At 35.1% G+C, this 18,519-nt stretch overlaps 1 protein-coding gene across 3 annotated transcripts in view; it reads right to left on the bottom strand.

The window, feature by feature from the left end:
- The window catches only part of LOC113985975 (phosphofructokinase, platelet), a 44,790-nt gene that overhangs the window by 6,713 nt on the left and 19,558 nt on the right, over nt 1–18,519 (bottom strand). Inside the window, exons 5-17 of one of the 3 annotated variants that reach the window (XM_039384597.1) lie at nt 17,475–17,640; nt 16,763–16,807; nt 16,554–16,662; nt 16,018–16,113; nt 14,584–14,676; nt 14,089–14,214; nt 13,456–13,520; nt 12,707–12,776; nt 9,615–9,761; nt 8,698–8,768; nt 8,240–8,327; nt 7,130–7,282; nt 1,930–2,082 (exon numbers count right to left, since the gene is read on the bottom strand). In XM_039384597.1, the coding sequence (XP_039240531.1) occupies nt 1,930–2,082; nt 7,130–7,282; nt 8,240–8,327; nt 8,698–8,768; nt 9,615–9,761; nt 12,707–12,776; nt 13,456–13,520; nt 14,089–14,214; nt 14,584–14,676; nt 16,018–16,113; nt 16,554–16,662; nt 16,763–16,807; nt 17,475–17,640 (1,382 nt within the window). The remainder of the gene's footprint in view (nt 1–1,929; nt 2,083–7,129; nt 7,283–8,239; nt 8,328–8,697; nt 8,769–9,614; nt 9,762–12,706; nt 12,777–13,455; nt 13,521–14,088; nt 14,215–14,583; nt 14,677–16,017; nt 16,114–16,553; nt 16,663–16,762; nt 16,808–17,474; nt 17,641–18,519) is intronic. The other 2 variants (XM_027717255.2, XM_027717254.2) reach the window with 2 other exon arrangements.

The following is an 18,519-nucleotide window of genomic DNA, read 5'->3' as shown; positions in this document are numbered from 1 at the left end:
TCCAAATACTGCTTCACGAGAATTTTTGCAGAATACTGCAAAATTGCACCAGTGTTAACTCACTTTTTAAAAGCTGCCAGAAACTGGATAGGTACTGCATGTTTATCTTATGTTATAAAAAAAAAAAAAAATCTTGGCTTCAGACCCTAAGTAAATAAAAACTTGTGAAGATTTCCACCATTTTGAGAGACTTAAAGCATTTTAAGCCTTAAGACTTAAAACATAACCCTAAAATTTCAAAAAAGTTTTCCAGCTGCTGGTAGTAGAGTGTAATTTTCTGCCTTTTGAGAATCTCCAGGTTCTAAGCAAGGATGTAAATCATTAGTTGCTTATGGGACTAACCACTTGAAATCTACTTAGAAGGGTTTTTATTCTTGACTGTACAAAAGACAGAGTAGAAACTTTCTACTATTCCTGCTTTCTCAGAATGACTGTGATAGAAACACCCAAATACAAAAATGGTACAGATGGATTTTAACAAACCATTAATTCATATACTACTCTACAGGCTGGAAAGGCCAAACCTCAAGTGCTTGGTGCAGGTTTCAGACATCTTAAACATGAAGGAAAGTGGACTCTTTTTTTTGGAGCACTCTTTGGAATTCCATTGCTAGTTGAGCTTTCATATGAACTGATCCAGTTTAATGAAAAATCCTGATATTCAAAACTTCACCAACAGCGTTCCACTGTTACTATAACGAATAATAAACTAACCACAATAAAATTAGACACCTTTTTTTTTTTACTGAGAGCTTTATTAAAAGCTGTACAAATTGCAATTAATAATAAAAAAACAAATAAGAGGAAGCAGCATTATATGGAATCATTTGTTGCCCCACTGTGTTTTAATGTTTTCACTTTTAAAGGTGCATCGCTATTAGAAGTCACTATTAGCAGACTTACCTACTTCTATAGATGTCAGGCTAAGGGAGAGCAGCTAATGGAGTAGTAAAAATACCTGTGTCCTGCCTACAGATGTATTGCTACGATGTGCCCTCACTACACCTTAGGACAACTTCACCCCAGGGATGCTGTCCTGCAGCTCCCAAGGACCAGGCCATCCTGTATTCTGACACAGCTCCTCCAGTTATCTACTGGACTTTTTTCACTGTACATAAAGAAGTAACACTGCATTAGAGAAGGAAAACAAACCTGCATTTCTCAACCCCCTGGAATCTCTAGACTGACTTTCTTGGCCAATTACTTCATAAGTAAACAGATTTACTCATTTGCTTGAATTAGACCTCAACTCAGTTCCCTTTGCTGTGTCACCAGCAGAGTCAATAGGATAAGTGAACAACTGAGAGAGCTCATAGAGCAGTTGGTTGTACCCAAGGGAAAAAGCTAAAACCAGAAAACTGATTGTTTTGACTGAAATGAAAAACTCACTCATAGCAAGTTCTGGCCTTTTACTGTTTAGTCAAACATCAGTGACAGACTTAACTGCTTAGGTTATGCATGCATTTACATGCACTTATATATGTTAAGCCTGATGGAGTCTACAGGATTATTCATGTGTTTAGTGTTAATCACGTACTTAAAATGCTCTACTGCACTGAGCTTGGTCAGTAGTTCATGCAATAAATGGGATGTTTATTTATAAAACGTGCTTTCTTCTTTTACCTAAGTAATACATAAGATAAAAATGAATGCAAAGCAAGCAAAATATTTTATTCTCAGTAAAAGCAAATACCCTATGCACTAATGCAGCAGTCTTAAAGAACAGAACAGAGTACCCAAAAGTTAAATACACAATATAATACTTCTTATAAGGCTAATCTTTAATCAGTCTTGGAAAACCTCTTAAATATAAACCATAAAAAAATACCGTTACTGAGTTACTTTAGAAAACTAGACATTTCAAGGTCTTTAAGTACCCTCCTCTTATGCATTTTATCATCTTAACTTTTAAAAGATATGCAGTCTTACCTCCACAATAGCATTCAAGGCAGTGTCGGCACCAATGCTAAAGTCTGTGCCGGGCACATTGTTGCTAATAGTAGCAGGCAACACACAGATAGGAACGCTAAACTCCTCAAAGCGGGAACGTGCCTCCTGGAGCTGCAGACAACTTTCATAGGCCTGAAGCAGTGGTACAAGTGTGAGTGACACATTCTTTGTCTTTGGATTGCTCTGCTAATGACTCCTGGCATGTGATGGTAAACGTGGCTGTCCATTGGCCCGAGCAAATACAATTGGTGAGATTATTTGGGGAGGGGGAAAATATCCTGTTCATACCACAACAGTGCACTGGGGTTGCATTGGCACAATGCTCTTTCAAGAAACGCAGAGGATTAGTACAAGTTAGCACAGACTGAACGTGAAGTGTGCACTGCAGAGAGGTCTGAAGCAGCTGGGCAGAAAAGGATGGCATAAGGCCAGACTGGAAACCATTCCACAAAAAAGCACATGAAGAACCAGGTTTGATACGTGTTAAGGAGCTCAGAAAAATTAACCAGTAAAAACCCTTGCCACTTGAAAGAAATGCTTAAAGAAAGATGCTTTTTTAAAAAACTATGTTATCCTATCAAGACACACATCTATTTCCACCAAGAAAAAGGAAAAAAGTTTGCCCATGTCTTCAAGGATTCTATCAACATCACACATCTGCCTCTATGCACATAAACTGGATATAGGCCCAGAAAAATCCAGAAACATGTGCACATGGATGAGTTAATAAAGTTTGCAAGTATAGTTCAAGGATTCTTTGAAAAGTAGCTGTAGGTCCTTTGAAAGACTCTACAAACTAAATAATCATGTCAAAATAAAGGTTAAGATTTTGCAGCTGTTTTAAGTCAGTAAATATATTTTTTTTAGTTAAATTATTCCAATTATTTCTAATCTAATCAGCATCTCATGATGTGTGACAGTTTTTCAAACTGACTATGTAATGACTCTCCACAAGAAAGCCTGATTACATAGTACAGTACTTTTTCTTCATCTTTCTCCCTGAAAGGACCAATGTTCACAGAAGTCTCATTTTCTCAATTTCTCAAATCAGTTCAGAGAAGCAAACTATTGAAGACCAAAATTAGCTAACTATCAAGGTATGTCCAGGCATATCTATACAGTGACTGACTTAAGCAATAACTTAGAAGAAAATAATGGGAAAAAAATTCACCTATGAGAGTTCTGCTCTCTAGGCTTTTGTCATAGATAGAGCAGATCCTGTTCAGTGAGAGGAAAGGTTATGTTTGGCTGTCGGTGCATAAGTGCTAACTGACTTCCTGAAATCTATCTCTTCTTGCATGTCTTGTAAATGCAACTTTCAGTGAAGCTCAGTGCTAGGATGTACCTCTAGTTTAAGGCAGAAACACAGCCTAAAATATTGAACTTTCAGACCCATAGAGCTGAGAAGCCGTATAGTCACAGCAACAACAAATGTGGGGATTTTGGTTTTTTGAGTATATGAGACCTCACTGATGACATTTCTGTAACTGCCTGGTCCAACTCAACTCAGTCAGGCTGCTGTGAATTTTCATTTCTACCAAAAAAATAAAGTCACAGTGATTTGGTAAAACCGCATGGCTTGCTGCAGATCTGCAAAACATGAGTTTCTCTAAAAGGTTTTATACTGAGACTTCTGGAAAACCAAGTCAAAGGGAGCTTTGGGGGAATAGCTAACATAATTGGTTAGTGTGAATTTATGATAAGTTAAGATGCAGTTAAGATATGTTTTACTTGCATTAAATACTGACATTTTATTTGATGCAAGTGATTTCAGCCAACATATCCAAAGACTGTACCTTCACCAAGCATGAGCATTAGATGATTGTATGCAACATCTTCGCATCACTGCAGCAAAATACGAAAATGCTTTCAATGTAGGGTCACTTAATTATAAAGGGTAAGCAAGTGATCAATGGTTTTAATAACTCCTAGGTAACTATTTTTTGTACAGAATTACTACAGTAAGATCATAGAGGGATAATATTAATAAAGTGGTTTAATAATTTCCCACTCTTTTATTAAATTTGTGTTACTAAAAGCTTATTGTTGTAACCAATGATGCTTTTATAAAAATATGTGCAGTCAAGCAAGGACTTTGGTTTGCCTACTGTATCTAAATGCAAACCGACATGGAAGGGACTGGAGTTACTGCCCTTGCTCCCCATCAGCTGTTGCTTGTTTCATCAGCTTGTTTCATCAGCTGAAACAGATGAAAAAGTAACTAGCTTGGGCAGGCTCATCTTCAGCTTCCTAGTTCAGAGTAATGTGGAGCCACATATACTGGGAGGGTACAGGAGTCTGTGCTTTCCAAGGGAAATGTGTGGAGACCACCTTAAGGCAATCTAACTGTAGCTTTCATTGCTACTCAGGGGCTGTTTGCTATTTGTTTTTCCACAAAAGCAATTCATCAGTCTGTACCCCCTTCCCTTTGATGACAGGAAAAGACAGGTTGTCAAAGAAACACATAAGCAAGTTTTAGCCTCTTCTTTTTTCAGGTTCCATTTTTCTCTAGCAAATACCTTTTTCATTCCCCCATTTATTTCTACATCTTCTAAATCAAATGAATTTTATTCCATACCTTGTTGTGGTTTATCCCTTTTTCCATCAATTTCCTCTAGCCTATCAGTAGGTTTTGTTTTCAAATTAAATTTTCATCCTTTCCATGGTCAGTTGCTGCAAGAGTCTAACTTTTAATTAATTCTGCTTAATTAATTACAGACTAGGTTGGTGCTTTTCAGTTCCACCTGCAAAATATATTGCTAAGGTCTCTTTTTGATCGCTATTAAGTAATCCAACTTGCATCTGACAAGAAATTTCCATCTTTTGCAGTTCTGTAAGAAAAAACCTAACATTTCTTGGTTGTCACATTCCTGAGGTCTGCTGAAACAATATTCTACTCATTTCACTGAATTAGTAACATAAAGTTGAAAATATAGGTATTTTTATTGTGGTAGTTATTTTAGTGATGCTCCATTTCACAGAAAACTCAAAGTTCGTGTTCTTATCCTGCCATCCTCAAAAATTTATACATACAAGCCTTATGTATAAATATATACATAATTGTATGTATAAATATATACATACAAGCCTTGAGGTACCATTTATATGCCTTGACAAGTTATAAACAGCTGACACATGTCTAATAATGCCAAACACCAACAAGCCCTTATTACCCACTACAACTGTACTTACCTTAACTACAAGTTGTCAAGATCTTACAAGAACAAACAGTACCACAGAAAAGTTAAGTGTGATGACATTTTGGTGTTCAGAAGGAGTACTACTACTCTGAGAACATCAAAAACTATGATGCATTTATTGACCTAACAGTGGTAATAAGAATAAAAAACTATATACAAACTAGATCTAATGGACAATTATCCATCTCCTACTTTGGTTTACCACAGTCAATTGTGTGATGTGTATCGAGCCTATCGGTCGCATTTAACACGAGGCTCAGTTCCTACTGAACCTGATCTGAGCATGACACAGGAATTAGTGAACAGATTTTTCTCACTGGCAGTTTTAGTGAACCACGTTCAAACAATCGGAGCTGCGAAGATACCAAGCAGAAATGCTTCCCCAATGCAAAAGTCTGCTGCTTCCCACAAAAACACCCAAATTTAATAATTTAATTTTCCACTCCACTGAATCTAAATCTTGCAAAACCAGTACTTTTTGTATTTATTTCTGAGAAAAATCTAGGCAAAATAAAATGCAAAAAACCCAAGACTGAAGCTATTAGCAAAAAAATATAATTTTGAAAAGTTTTCAACTACTGCATTGAAAATATGGAAATAACAACATTTTATCTAATGAAGGCAAATGATATCTAGAAACCTAAATATAAAGCAAACTGAAGTAACAAAGAGAAAGAGACTGAGTACAATATACCCCTCTACATGAAATAAACTATAAAAAGAAATCAGTTAAGTTAACAAAGCTTATGAAGGTAAGAGAAGAAGGAAAGCAGATGTTTTGCATAATCATTTTACTCACCTTAGTCTGTGATCAGTCATTTTGGAGAGATATTTTTATTTACCAGAACTGGAAACAACATCAACATTTCTAACCTAAGTTCTCTATAAAGAATATGTTCAATAAATTTTGGTTAGCTTACAGTCTTAAGTCAACAGTTAAGGAAACTGGTATTTCCTAATTGAAACGTTTCTTTTGCTAAAGATATAATTATTTATGTTGGCATAGCAAAAAAAAAACCAAAACAAACAGTCAAAATTATGGTAATGCTTTTGAAGTCGGCAGGATTTGAAGAATCCTTCAAATTTCTGGAAATATCATCATGATTAAAATTTTCACATACAGCTAAATGATAGAAGAATTGTCATTTAATTTTCAAAAGCAACTTGAAACTCTTTTTGTCCAACTGACTATGCTTTCTGCCCAACTGACTTTAGTATTAGAGAACCAGAGAACCACAGAACGGTTGGGGTTGGAAGGAACCTCTGGAGATCATCTAGTCCAACCCCTCTGCTAAAGCAGATTACACAGGTGGGTTGACAATATCTCCAGAGAAGGAGACTCCACACCCTCTCTAGGCAGATTTCTCCAGCACTGTGTCACATTCAAAGTAAAGAAGTTTTCCTTCATAATAGATTAATAATGCAATTTTTAATTTATATTGTATTACTGGATTTGATTTTTAAAAGGTACTTGATAACACATTTTTATTACATCTACTATTAGTAGAATAAATGTAATTCCTATTTTTAGAGAAATATGGACCTTACATATTCTCTTTGAGGAATAAAGACATTACATAACTAAGGATCTCTTTCTGAACAGAGCAATATTCCCTCAGTGTTTGTTGCAGCTGGGTATACTGACACTCTTATGTACAATGGGTGGGGATATTTTCCCCTCTACAGTGCACCAAATCATCAAGTCTCAGCTTTAGTACACAACAGGCAGATGTTATCTTATTTTGTAGTTCAAAAATTTACAGGTCATTGTAGTTTCAGGGAAATCTAACGGAAGTATTTGGGATCCCGGACTTCCTCTTTTTTAAACAGGTGTCATGAATGTGGCTGTATCAACTAACTGTAATTTTCCAGATTACATTTCCAAAGTTCTGGTCTACAAAAATATCCAGTTCTAGCCAATTTAATCAGTTTTAAACAGAACTGCTTTGTTAGTAGTGCACACGCCAGAGCAGACTTACATCAGTTATAGTGTTCAGAGCAGTATCTGCACCAATGCTGAAATCTGAACCCGGTACATTGTTGGATACAGTTGCAGGAACCATAATCATTGGAACACAGAATTCATCATATTTCTCCCGGGCAGCTGACAATTCCAGAAGTCCGAGGTAAGCCTGTTGGGTACAGGCATTGGGTGAAAAATTAGGGTGAATAAAGGGCAGAGTTGGAGTGACAAAATGGGAAGGGCCACACAGGGAGCCATTTCTACCACAGCACACTTCAGCAAGTCAAAGCACTAAGGAACTACTAAAATCTAACACAGACACAAAAAAGAGAGCATTAAAAATGGGTATACATTTGAAAACAAACAATAAATATTAATCTTCAAGAGAATATATAACTTACATGTAACAAAGTTTACATGTAACTAGTTTACAACACAAACTATTTCCCCAAGCTTCAGTTACTCTTACGCCTCATTTACACAGTTACTGTTCCTCCTCATTTAAAAATTTTAATATTCCTGAGTGAGGGTCATGGCTAACAGCTTGGACAAAAATGGTGATTCATTCCTTATCTAGAAGCAATGAGCATGTTCTTCTCTGCTAAGAGTTGGCAAAATACTTTCCTGAATCAAGATTTCAAAAATTCACTATGTTTGTAAAACAAAGCAAACACAAAATACAGAAAAAAAAAAGAGAACATACTTCTCTAGATCAATTACAGATTTTGAAATGCACTATGTGAGAAGAGTGGCTAAATAAGGAACCATAGTGCAATTACTACTAAAAGTCAAGAACTTCTGCAAGTTATGTTCCACGTATTGATACAATACAGACTGGAACTTGCACTATAGAAGTCACTGGTTTATTGTATTTTAAAGCACAAATAATATAATGCAAGCTCACCTTATTTATGCATTTAGCAGTTCTAGTCACTGTTTTGACTGTCAGCTTTCCAAAGAATCACTGATTCACAATACTTCTGATCCTAAACACTATTTACGTTGTATATCAATTACAGTTGTAACCAAATGCATTTTACATGAGGACTGGGTAAAAACTGAAACAGTCTATTCACTTTGGCAGGAGTTCTACTCTACTTAGACATAATAAGATATTTCAGTGTACCTCAAATCCACCAATAACCATAAGGGCATTAATGTTGTTCGTGCGCATCTGCTCAGCAATCTTCTCCAAATATTTTGCCGGAAGAGTACTAAAAATCATCAAACCAAAAGAAAAATAAAAATTTACAGACTCTGCAGCAATAAGAACTAATTATTAAGCTGAAATCATAAACTGAGCAGGCAACAGAATATTTTTTTATTTTAAATATTTATTCATACAAATAACTCTTCTAGACAACCACTAAGGAATCATGTCAGCTGTAAAGAAACTCTAGGTTTGCAATCCTTTAAAGTGTAAGGACCCCAGGAAAGTTTTAAGTTGAGGTTCCAACTCCCATTTTCATTCTCTCTTCAGAGTTGGTTCAGTACCATAAAGATACCCAAGCTGGAACACAACGATTCTAAAATTCCCCAAAACACTAGAGTTCATCATATCAATTGGAAAAATATTTTTGTTACCGTTTTGTACCAAGAATTGATCCTCCTTGACCAGTCCAGCCTCCAACATCTCCCCAGCTGATTTCCTTTATCTTTGAATAGAAATAACAAAGGAGATTCTGTTAAGTAATTATCCAGTTACTTCTCTTGATCTGCAGCCAACACCAGGTACTACTTCTTGTAAGATTGCTGGAACAAGTTTTTTGGCACAGACATCACTAAAACTGAGCAGCAAAGAAAGAAAACAGCATCAAGAGGTTAACTTAATTTCTCTTGAATCCCTTTCCATTCAATTTGTTCTTTCTTCCTTCAGGCTATGGTGAACTCTGCCTCCTTGTTTGATATCTTGATCCTATTTTCACATCCTCTCCTATTGAATGTGAAACACAAAACCCTAAAACTAGGTGTTTGAAGTTAGTTTTGGGATCTGTGGCTCCAGCTAGGCATAGACATCATTAGCCTTGTACTCAGTTTCTCTTCAGTATACCAACTGATGCTTAACATTTAAAAGAAGAATAGAAGAATCTAACTCATCTGGGGGCAGGGGGGGAAGCCTCCTCCCTCAACAAGCTCCATTGCAAAGTTTCTTATAGTAAAGGAACACAGATGCAACAACTCACTGTTCAGAATCAGAAATTATTCTGTGGAAATCCTACAATATGCTCGACATTGACCAAAATTTGAACACAGGATTCATCTGAACTAATTTTGTACCTCTGCAGCATGTGATTAGTAATATTCAGCATAAATGACTCTATAGACTCGAATAGTTGAGAAATATAGTTACAATTTGGGTCTTATATATCTTTATGAAATTAAAGAACCTTACAGAAGCAGTTCTCACAGCACTTATGACAGAACATGCCTCCTAAGAACAAACAAAGGTGATGATGTGGGATGTGGTACACATAACTAGCTAATGCACACGTGATACTGACCTTTCCTTTAGCAAAACCTTCAAATCCATCAATGACAGCAAACATTTTGTGGCCTTCAGTTATGCCAACTCTCACTGCAGCCCTCACTGCGGCATTCATTCCAGCTGCAGGGGCACCAACATTTAAAACTGCCACATTAAAATTAGTCTGAAAGATAAAAATAATACTTAATAAGCACTTTTAATTTCTACATCATGGTTAATTTGTACATCATACACAGTTGCCAAATACTGGAATGCAGAAAAGGAAATTTCAAAGCCCCTAAACCCATTGAAGATTAAAGTTAACTAGAAGATATAGACATGTATTTCCCCACTTGTAGAATATCAGAGACAAACAGTTCTAAAAGAAAAGAATATTTGTTCTTAAGTAAGGCTTTATCGTGTTTTCATTTTGTTTGCAAGTTATGCAGGTTTTTATATTCTAGCTCAGCTATGTTCAAGAAACAGGATCATGGAATGGTTCGGGTTGGAAGGACCATAAAGATCATCCAGTCCCAACCACCCTGCCATGGGCACCTTTCACTACACCAAGTCACTCAGAGTTCCATCCAGCATGGCCAGTGTTATTCAACCAGCTTCAAGTTATTAAAGCAGTAATATTTTTTTTAGGAAAAAGCCCTGAACACCAAAAAAAAAAAAAGAAAAGAGTAGGAGCTGATTCTAGCACCATACCATTTATGTGAATCATCAGTAACATGCAGAGTAGAACAGACAACTTTTCAAATTAAGCTATTAGCCAGGTTTTTCAAGCAGCTGACAATTTAGTAGGAAACAGGAGCACTCAGCATCTTTCACAGTACCATACATTCTGAGATGATGGCAATCTGTAAAGTATTTTATAATGACTCAAAATAACTGCTTATATAGTGTCCCCCCAAGTTTAATGAGTATCCCAGGTAAGCAACTACTTGAACTGAAAAGTCTGAAAAATCAAAAAAATACAGTTGCAATTTAAACCAAAAGCAGCGTAAGAGAGAAAGTTCTATTTAAAATGTAACATGAAATAATAAATATTTTGGTACATAAAGCCAGAGTGCAACTGGGTGTCAAATGCTAATCAGCATCTGTGGATTAAATTTTAACTGCAAAGCAAGAAATGTAGATCTTCTGTATATCATACATTCCTTGAAATGGAATTCTCATTTTCAGATAAATCACAGGCCACTCTCTTTGATTAAGAAACTGTCAGCAGTATAAATCAATACAGTTTCACTGACATCAGGAAGTGTTGATTTACAACAGATATAATCCATAACCAAATAATGAAGGACTGCTACTTATTAGTTTTGTTTAATCTTTACACCTTTGAAATTAATACCAAGAGCAAAATAAAAGTAATGAATTAAAACTCTACATGCCTGAACTTTGGGAAAGTTTAACCACTCTGCATAAATTTAGCAAAGAGAATTTAAATGACAACAAACCATGTAAGCAAAATGCAAGAAAACTTGACAACCTGCACATAATATATTAAAATCCATCATGGTTTAGATCAGAAGGACGGGCCTAAATCATTTACAACTATTGATATGACAAAACCGTATCAATTTGGTGCTTTGGCAGAGCTAGAAGTTAATTAGCTCTATCCTGGAAGATGGGAATACAAAACAAAAATAACAGAATAGGTGTCAAGTAATGATCAGGGAATTTCTCCTGATAAAAACCAAAACAAGCAAATAAAAAACTAACACCACTCCCTTGTCACCCCCAAACAAACCCACAGAAAAAGAGACCCAAAACAAAATATACATGGTTTCTTTTTTTGTTCTGGTACAATCAAAGAAAAATCGAAAAACGCAAAGGAAACAGAAGCAGCCAAACTCGTGCAGAAGCACTGCTGGAGCAGAGCATTCAGCTGGCTCTACTGATCACATCAGTTCAGCTTTTTCCTCAATTCCTGTGACATGCACATTTCATCTGCTTTTTAATTCTCATTCAACCTCTTTTACTGAAGCACAAATTTGCTTAGTGTGGTCAGATCCAAGTAGTTAATAATTCCATGAGCCTACGTTTCCTCCTAATGCCATTCATCACAAGAAGGTATGGCCAAAGTATTTTAAAACAAAATAAAAACCCCGAAAGCTAATAGTCCTGAATTTGCATTGGTAAATCAAAAAAAAATCACCATTCAAACACCTGATCTGGCAAAGAAAATGTTAAATATCCACCAAAAAAATCCTCAATTCCTTGATCTTTTGAAGGTCAGTCTTAGGTCATTATTATATTTTCAATGCCATTTTTATCCTTAATAATATTGAGAAGATATTAATAATCATTACTCAATTATTTAATTGGGAAAAAAATCTAAAAAATGTAACAGCAACATAATTACAAAAGTAAAGTAACAAATGGTCACAAAACACAACTAAAAGAGGAATTAACCAGTGAGGTAACACAGTCACCAACAATGATCAAACCCAGAATTATTCAATAAACGTTTAATGAAAAAAAAAATCCCATCTAAAATTTGTTTGCACACAAAATTTAGTGTCTGCTTCCTAATAAATTGAAAGTTATTCTTACACAAAACTTAGGAGCTAAAAAGAAAAGAACTAAATGTCCACTACTGTATTATGCACAGTGACTTATTAGATCAGATAAAGGTGATTCATCTGTCTTCAATATTCTATCCCATGAATTCCTGGACTTGCCCTTGCTCAAGTGATTTTGCTCTTCAAAAGGAAGGGTTAGGTTAGAATTCTTTTAATATTGAATCTTCCTTTATCTCAGGATTTTTAGAGTCTTAATCATGATTACATCTCCCTTCCTTCTCTCCATGGTGACGAACAGAGGGCAAAACAGTAACTATCAGGACCAGACACTGTAACAACTGGGCCCCAACATACAAGACAGAAAGAAACTGTCTACACAGAAATTTTCTACTTACAGTGGTATTTCACTTTGAAAAAATGATACTTATTATTAGAGAAAGATGCTTGCAACACACAACTTTATTCTATAATATTTAACTAATTTTATAAACTAAAGGGAGTATTAAGGTAGGATGAGGGGCAGAGCAGAAAAAAACCACTATTTGTTAGGATACCCCAAAAGCAGACATGCATTGCACACTCAAAAAACCCCCCTTACCTTTGGAAGCTCGGCATCTGGTATTTTGTGCGCCAGTAATTTGTAAGTGTTTAGGTTGTTTTCAAAGCTCCTAAATAAATTAGTAAGTAAGATAAGCAAATGAAATAGTAAAATTTTCAACTCATAGTTCTTTTAAAGAAACACTTTGTGAAATATTAATACCACTGTTATTAAAAATGCAAAACACAGTAAAAAGTGAAAATGAGAGAACACAGAAAAATAATCCTGTAAGATAACAGCGATAAAATATAAAATAACTACATAGCTAGCAAATTAGTTTTCTGGATTGGGGATAAAGCATTTTGCTATCAAATTACTTGAAACAGAAAGCGCTCTCCCGACAGGAGTGAAGAACGCCTCCCTCCAACATCACTGATGGAAAACTACCAGCCACTTACAAACAAGCTCATAGGATTGGCCTCAAAACCTCGAATAAACAAACGTGTGGTTGCTACCAGTCAGCTCATACAGCACAGAAGCTCTTTACTTTGTGACTAGTCAGCCTACTATCAGTCACTAGTCTGATACAGCAGTGAACTACAGTTTTCTTTGTTTTGCACGTTTATATGTAAACAAAAATTTCAATTATTCTATTTAGGCAACTCTTCTTCTGTCTCCTCTCTTATTCTCAAACACATAAAATCATATGGATAGTAAAATATTTAAAATAAAATGGCACATTCCAGCAGAACAGCAAAGCAGTTTAGCTTTTCTAAAGAAAATAAATTGATATAAGCCATTTGCCATACTTTCCACGAAGCCTCACAGCCTCAAGAAATCTTCCCTCATCCATGGCTTTCTGGACTTCTTGAGTCTTGGAAAAACAAGTTGATTAATCAGTATGTTTAAAAAACACAAGAAGTTGATTATTTAATATATTCCCATATATTAATATATTTCCATAGTGAAAAAATACTGATATTTCCCCAATTTATGAGCTACTTTCTATTGCAGCAAAAATTACAGTGTACAGGAAAAGAAGAAAGTAGAAACAAACACCTAAAGCCTTCCTGGGGAAAAAAAAAAAAAAAAAAATCAATGTATCTATTTTGCATTTTCTTTTTTTCAGTTTAAGCTGAGCAGTTTTAGTGCAGAAACTTGACTTGGGTATGATGTGTAAATGGATGCAAGCATCTGAAGAATTTGTTATACCAATATAATGAGAAGATCTGAAACGAAATTTATTTTTTGTTCCTTAGTAGTTTGGAAATAAGTAATAACACACAGAGAACATACATGACCTTCATTACTTATTCCCAAATGCAGAAAAGTGCTGCACACATTCCCATTAGTGTCCTAACGAAACAGACAATTATTGTACACAGGAGTCTGCTGTAGTAAATGAACAACTATAAATTGGCTTTTTGCCACCATAAACTCACCATCTGCACACACTCCATCAGAGGCAGACGGACAGCCTGGTTTCCAGACAGGGACACGACACAGGCAGGGGTAGCTGGAGTAGCTTCTAGGAGGGCAAGCACAGCTTCCACACCCATACGACTTGCCTGGAAACAGATAATGTTTGAGTGTTCAAGCAAGCAAAAAGCACAAGGCTTCCAGTCACAGAAATGGTCCTGATTTCTCATTGAATCAAGCTGAAACCAGTTACTCCTTGGCAAGATGAGAATGTTGTGCGCTGTTCAGTATCATTTAGTACGGATGATTGTTCTTACAGCTTTGCATTTTAATCCTAATATAGATTCCTCTACACAAAGTGATTCAGAACTGTAAATTTGAGCTATTCAGACAGTTACTGTGAGATAATAATTGGAGGTGTGAAGTTTATCAGGTAAAGAACCACCACATCCCAAGTAAATAATCAAAATGTCATTGTACTATGTGGTGCCATGAGTATTCACTTTAGGAACACTCACCAGAATTCTGTCAAAAGCTGAAGGGGTTCCGCCTCTTTGCACATGACCCAAGATAGTTACTCGGGTGTCAAAACCAAGCCGCTGAACCACGAGCTGCAAAGAATTTCAAATACAGTGGGTTTATCACCATCATTATTTTATACACAATGTGCCATTGCAATAATAAAATTATACATATACTATACATTAGTATGTCAACAATAGTGAAAATATTACAGGAATTTCTTTAGTTTATTCCTAACCTAAACTCCAGGTTCCTAATTTAAAGGAACATTTTATAATGGCAAAACAGTGGTTTAGATGCAATAGTTTAACTAGTTACAATGGCTTCATTCTGCACAGTTACAAAAGGTCTAAATATTCTAATACTTGAAGTAAGTTCAATTACAGTGTTCTATTCACTTCATGTGAATTTATGTGCAAGATTACATGTCCCAAAAGATTCTGAGTAAAAGTTCAGTGAGGATGACTTTTAACCTTATCTGACAGTAAAAAGTATGATAATAAAACTATTTCTTTCAGTCACTTTTGTTCCATTTTCTCTGTTACATATCAAAGCTAAAGTCAGCAAAAGATATGCTTTATTAATATATCTTTAGTGAGCATGTAAGGTTAGGAATAAGCACAGAATAGCATAAAGCAGAAAAAAATTTTGCAAGTTACACAATCTTCTATTCCTGGTATTCGTAGTTTTTTAATGTATTAACTGGCTGAAATTTGTAGCAAGAAAGTAATGTTTCTTCTATAAATGCACAGTAATCTGCTGCTATGTACATTTAACACCACTTGGTGCTAAATTTTAATTCATAAAACGGCAATTCTGAATAAAGTCAAAGATTTGTCCCAAACTGACAGCTATGGAAAACAAAACTTCATATTCACAGGACAGATAAACCCCAGGTAAACCCAAAGTGTCACAGCTCCTTTCTGCCAATGACTATTTTACAAATTCTTAAGGGACCCTTCATAAAAAGAGCAGAATAACTTCAGCTCTAAAGATTTTTCTAGACACAAATGAGATTTTTAGCAAAGCAACCATTTAGAAGTGATAAGACTTTGTCCAAAGCACATAGTATAACTTCACTGTGAGACAGTCCAGTATTATACTTTTACAAGACATACAGAGCGAAATAGGATTTACAAAACTGATTTGAGTTGAATTCCAATTCTCTATCAATTAAGGCACCCATGAATCAGGTGCTTTTGAACTGTTATGTTATATTACAAGGAGAAAAGTTTCTAATTAATAGCCTCTAAAAAAGACTCTCTTTAAGTGGACTTGGATTCAGAATACAAAGAACAAATATAAAAATACGACTGTGTTATGAGCTACCTTACAGGAACAGATTTACTTTATGGAAATGTTATTGTTAACAGCAAGCCCCATCTTATGAAGAGAACAGAAGTGTGTATCATAGGGATGCTGACACTTACATCCTTAACCTTCTCTGATGTTATAGGTTTGTTGTGGCAATCAATAGCTCCTTCAGCTACAATAATAATATTCAGCCTTTTCTTTCGTGCACGATTCTATAATAAAAGCACAACCATGTAATTAAAAGAAAAAAAAAAAAATTTACAGCACAATTTTATAATCAATTGCTTTACATTAAGCTTCTAGGATTCAAGGAAATACTTCTTATATTTGACCATTAATATTTGAAGTGTTCTCATACATTTTATTTTCATACAGGTTTTTTTACTGATGAAGTTCAAATATTTTACATCAAATTACTGAGGAAAGGTACACACAGTGCTTACATAGGAAGTTTTATGTAATCCCCAGAGCAGGTCATATATTTCCTCCAAAAAATTGCAGAATGCAGTTCTTATGTTCAAGATCATGGAGAACTTTGCATGACACAAAAAAACGAAGACTTCCTGAAAGTCCTGATCATATTTTTTAATCACTACTTTCAAATAAACATCTGCAAAGTCATCAGGGAATCTCGAACATATTAATTGATTACCTCTGAAAGCTTAACACACATTGTATCTTCCCAGCCTTCTTCTGGTGGGTATTCAGGAATAAATACCCAATCTGCACCACAGGCTAAGGCACTAACCAGAGCTAGATACCTAATAAACAGAACAAATGATTAGATATTTATGGTTCATATTTCTCGACCCTTCATAATTATACCTGTACAAGACACAAAATGCTGAAGACAACACATACCCACAGTGTCTTCCCATAACCTCCAGAACAAATGTCCTCTGATGGCTGTAAAAATAAGAAAGCAAATTAACTGAACCTGATATCAAGAAACAGCCTGTGTTTACCATGCTAACCAAACACAGAATTCATTAGCAAAACAGAAGGTCACACTAAACAACGTATTTAAAATTATGTATCTTCCAATGCATTATTTCTTTTCACTACTACTTTATTCAAAAACATGTATGGGCAGCTAGGAGATGTGAACATTTACTGAAAATGTAAATGATGAAGATCCATAGTTAAGAACTGCAATGATATACCTGTATTAAAAAAAAGTACTAATTTAATTGCTTTAATTTTACTGAAACAAAGCTTATATACAAACATGCTATTTTGTACTATTCAAAGTGTGCCTGGATCTTTTCTAATAGACTATGAAAGACTAAAAACATACTAAAAACCAAAGTGTGACACTAAAGCTGACGTAGTCTCTACAATCACATGCTTAAAGTGCTGCCGCAATAGCACTGATGAAAAAACAAAGACAGAGAAAAACCAAGACATTTGAAAGATGAAGTCAAGAAGAACTTTTATTCTCACAAATCCCACTTACTAATCTCTCTTTAAAATTAACTGAAATCCTCCACTAATGTACAGCAAAAGCAAACTTTGATTTGAAGCATGAACAACTGTATATTTGTTATCAATCTCTATAATATGCACAATTTACCTTTGAGCAGTGGTCATGATGGCATCAACAACTTCAATTATTCTGTGCAAAGCTGAGTCAGTACCTATGGTCATATCAGTGCCACAGAAATCATTGTCTATGGATCCAACCATTCCCACAATGTTAAGGTAAGCATATTTCTTAACAGCCTCTGCATCAATCTTTCCTGTAAAGAAGTATCCAGAGAAAGAGCTGTAAAACTATTAAAAAAAATTCATTAGACATATTGCTTGGGTGTTCTACTTTTGTAAATTAAACATATCCAAACATTAAATTATGTTTAGATATTTTAGGTAACAAGGTTAGTCGAAACTACAAACAAAAGCCAATCAAACATCCAAACAAAACAATCCTGCACAGAACTCCTTACAGTAAGGAAGGAAATAAGAGCTTTTCAGTCCATCTCAAAGCGTTAGCAAATTATCAAGTTTTGTAACTAACCTTACAATTGATGGTTTTGACTTTACACAGTATTATTCAAATTGTAGTCTCAGTGTATAATATGCAATGAAGAAGTAAAAGGATGCAAAGTGGATGTGATTATGGGCATATGTAAACAATTAAAAACCAGCATCAAACTTTTGAAGATTTCTCTTCTGCAACACTGAAAGGCTCTTGATTTCATTATTAATAAGCAAACAGAACAGAAAAGCTTCTAAGTCTTAGCTGTGTCTCCCAAGACACCAGTGAAAATGCTGCATCATCCACGAGTTCTAAAGGATCTCAAGGATGAAGTACCTTAGCTGCTTAAGCACTTAAAACTACCTTAGTATCTGTGGATGGGATGGTAGTAAATATAATACCAAATTTTTAATATAGGATTCAAAAACTATGTATCAGTGTGTTTAATGTCTATATTAGAGAAAAACAGTAGAAACCATAATGAAAAATATAACTAATGTCCATGAAGATAAACACAGCATTGTGAAGAAGCATCAAAATGTATTTTATGAATGTATACCATGCATTACAAACCTTTTCTAGAGTTCCAAAGGTGACTTAATACATGAATAAGGGCTATATGGTTTATACATTGTACTCAGAT

Source organism: Pipra filicauda, unplaced genomic scaffold, assembly GCF_003945595.2.
Source record: "Pipra filicauda isolate LSUMZ 115617 unplaced genomic scaffold, ASM394559v2 scaffold361_size729390_pilon, whole genome shotgun sequence".
NCBI lineage: Eukaryota > Metazoa > Chordata > Aves > Passeriformes > Pipridae > Pipra > Pipra filicauda.
Note: the sequence above shows the minus strand (reverse complement) of the source record. Positions and strands in the feature narration are given on the sequence as shown.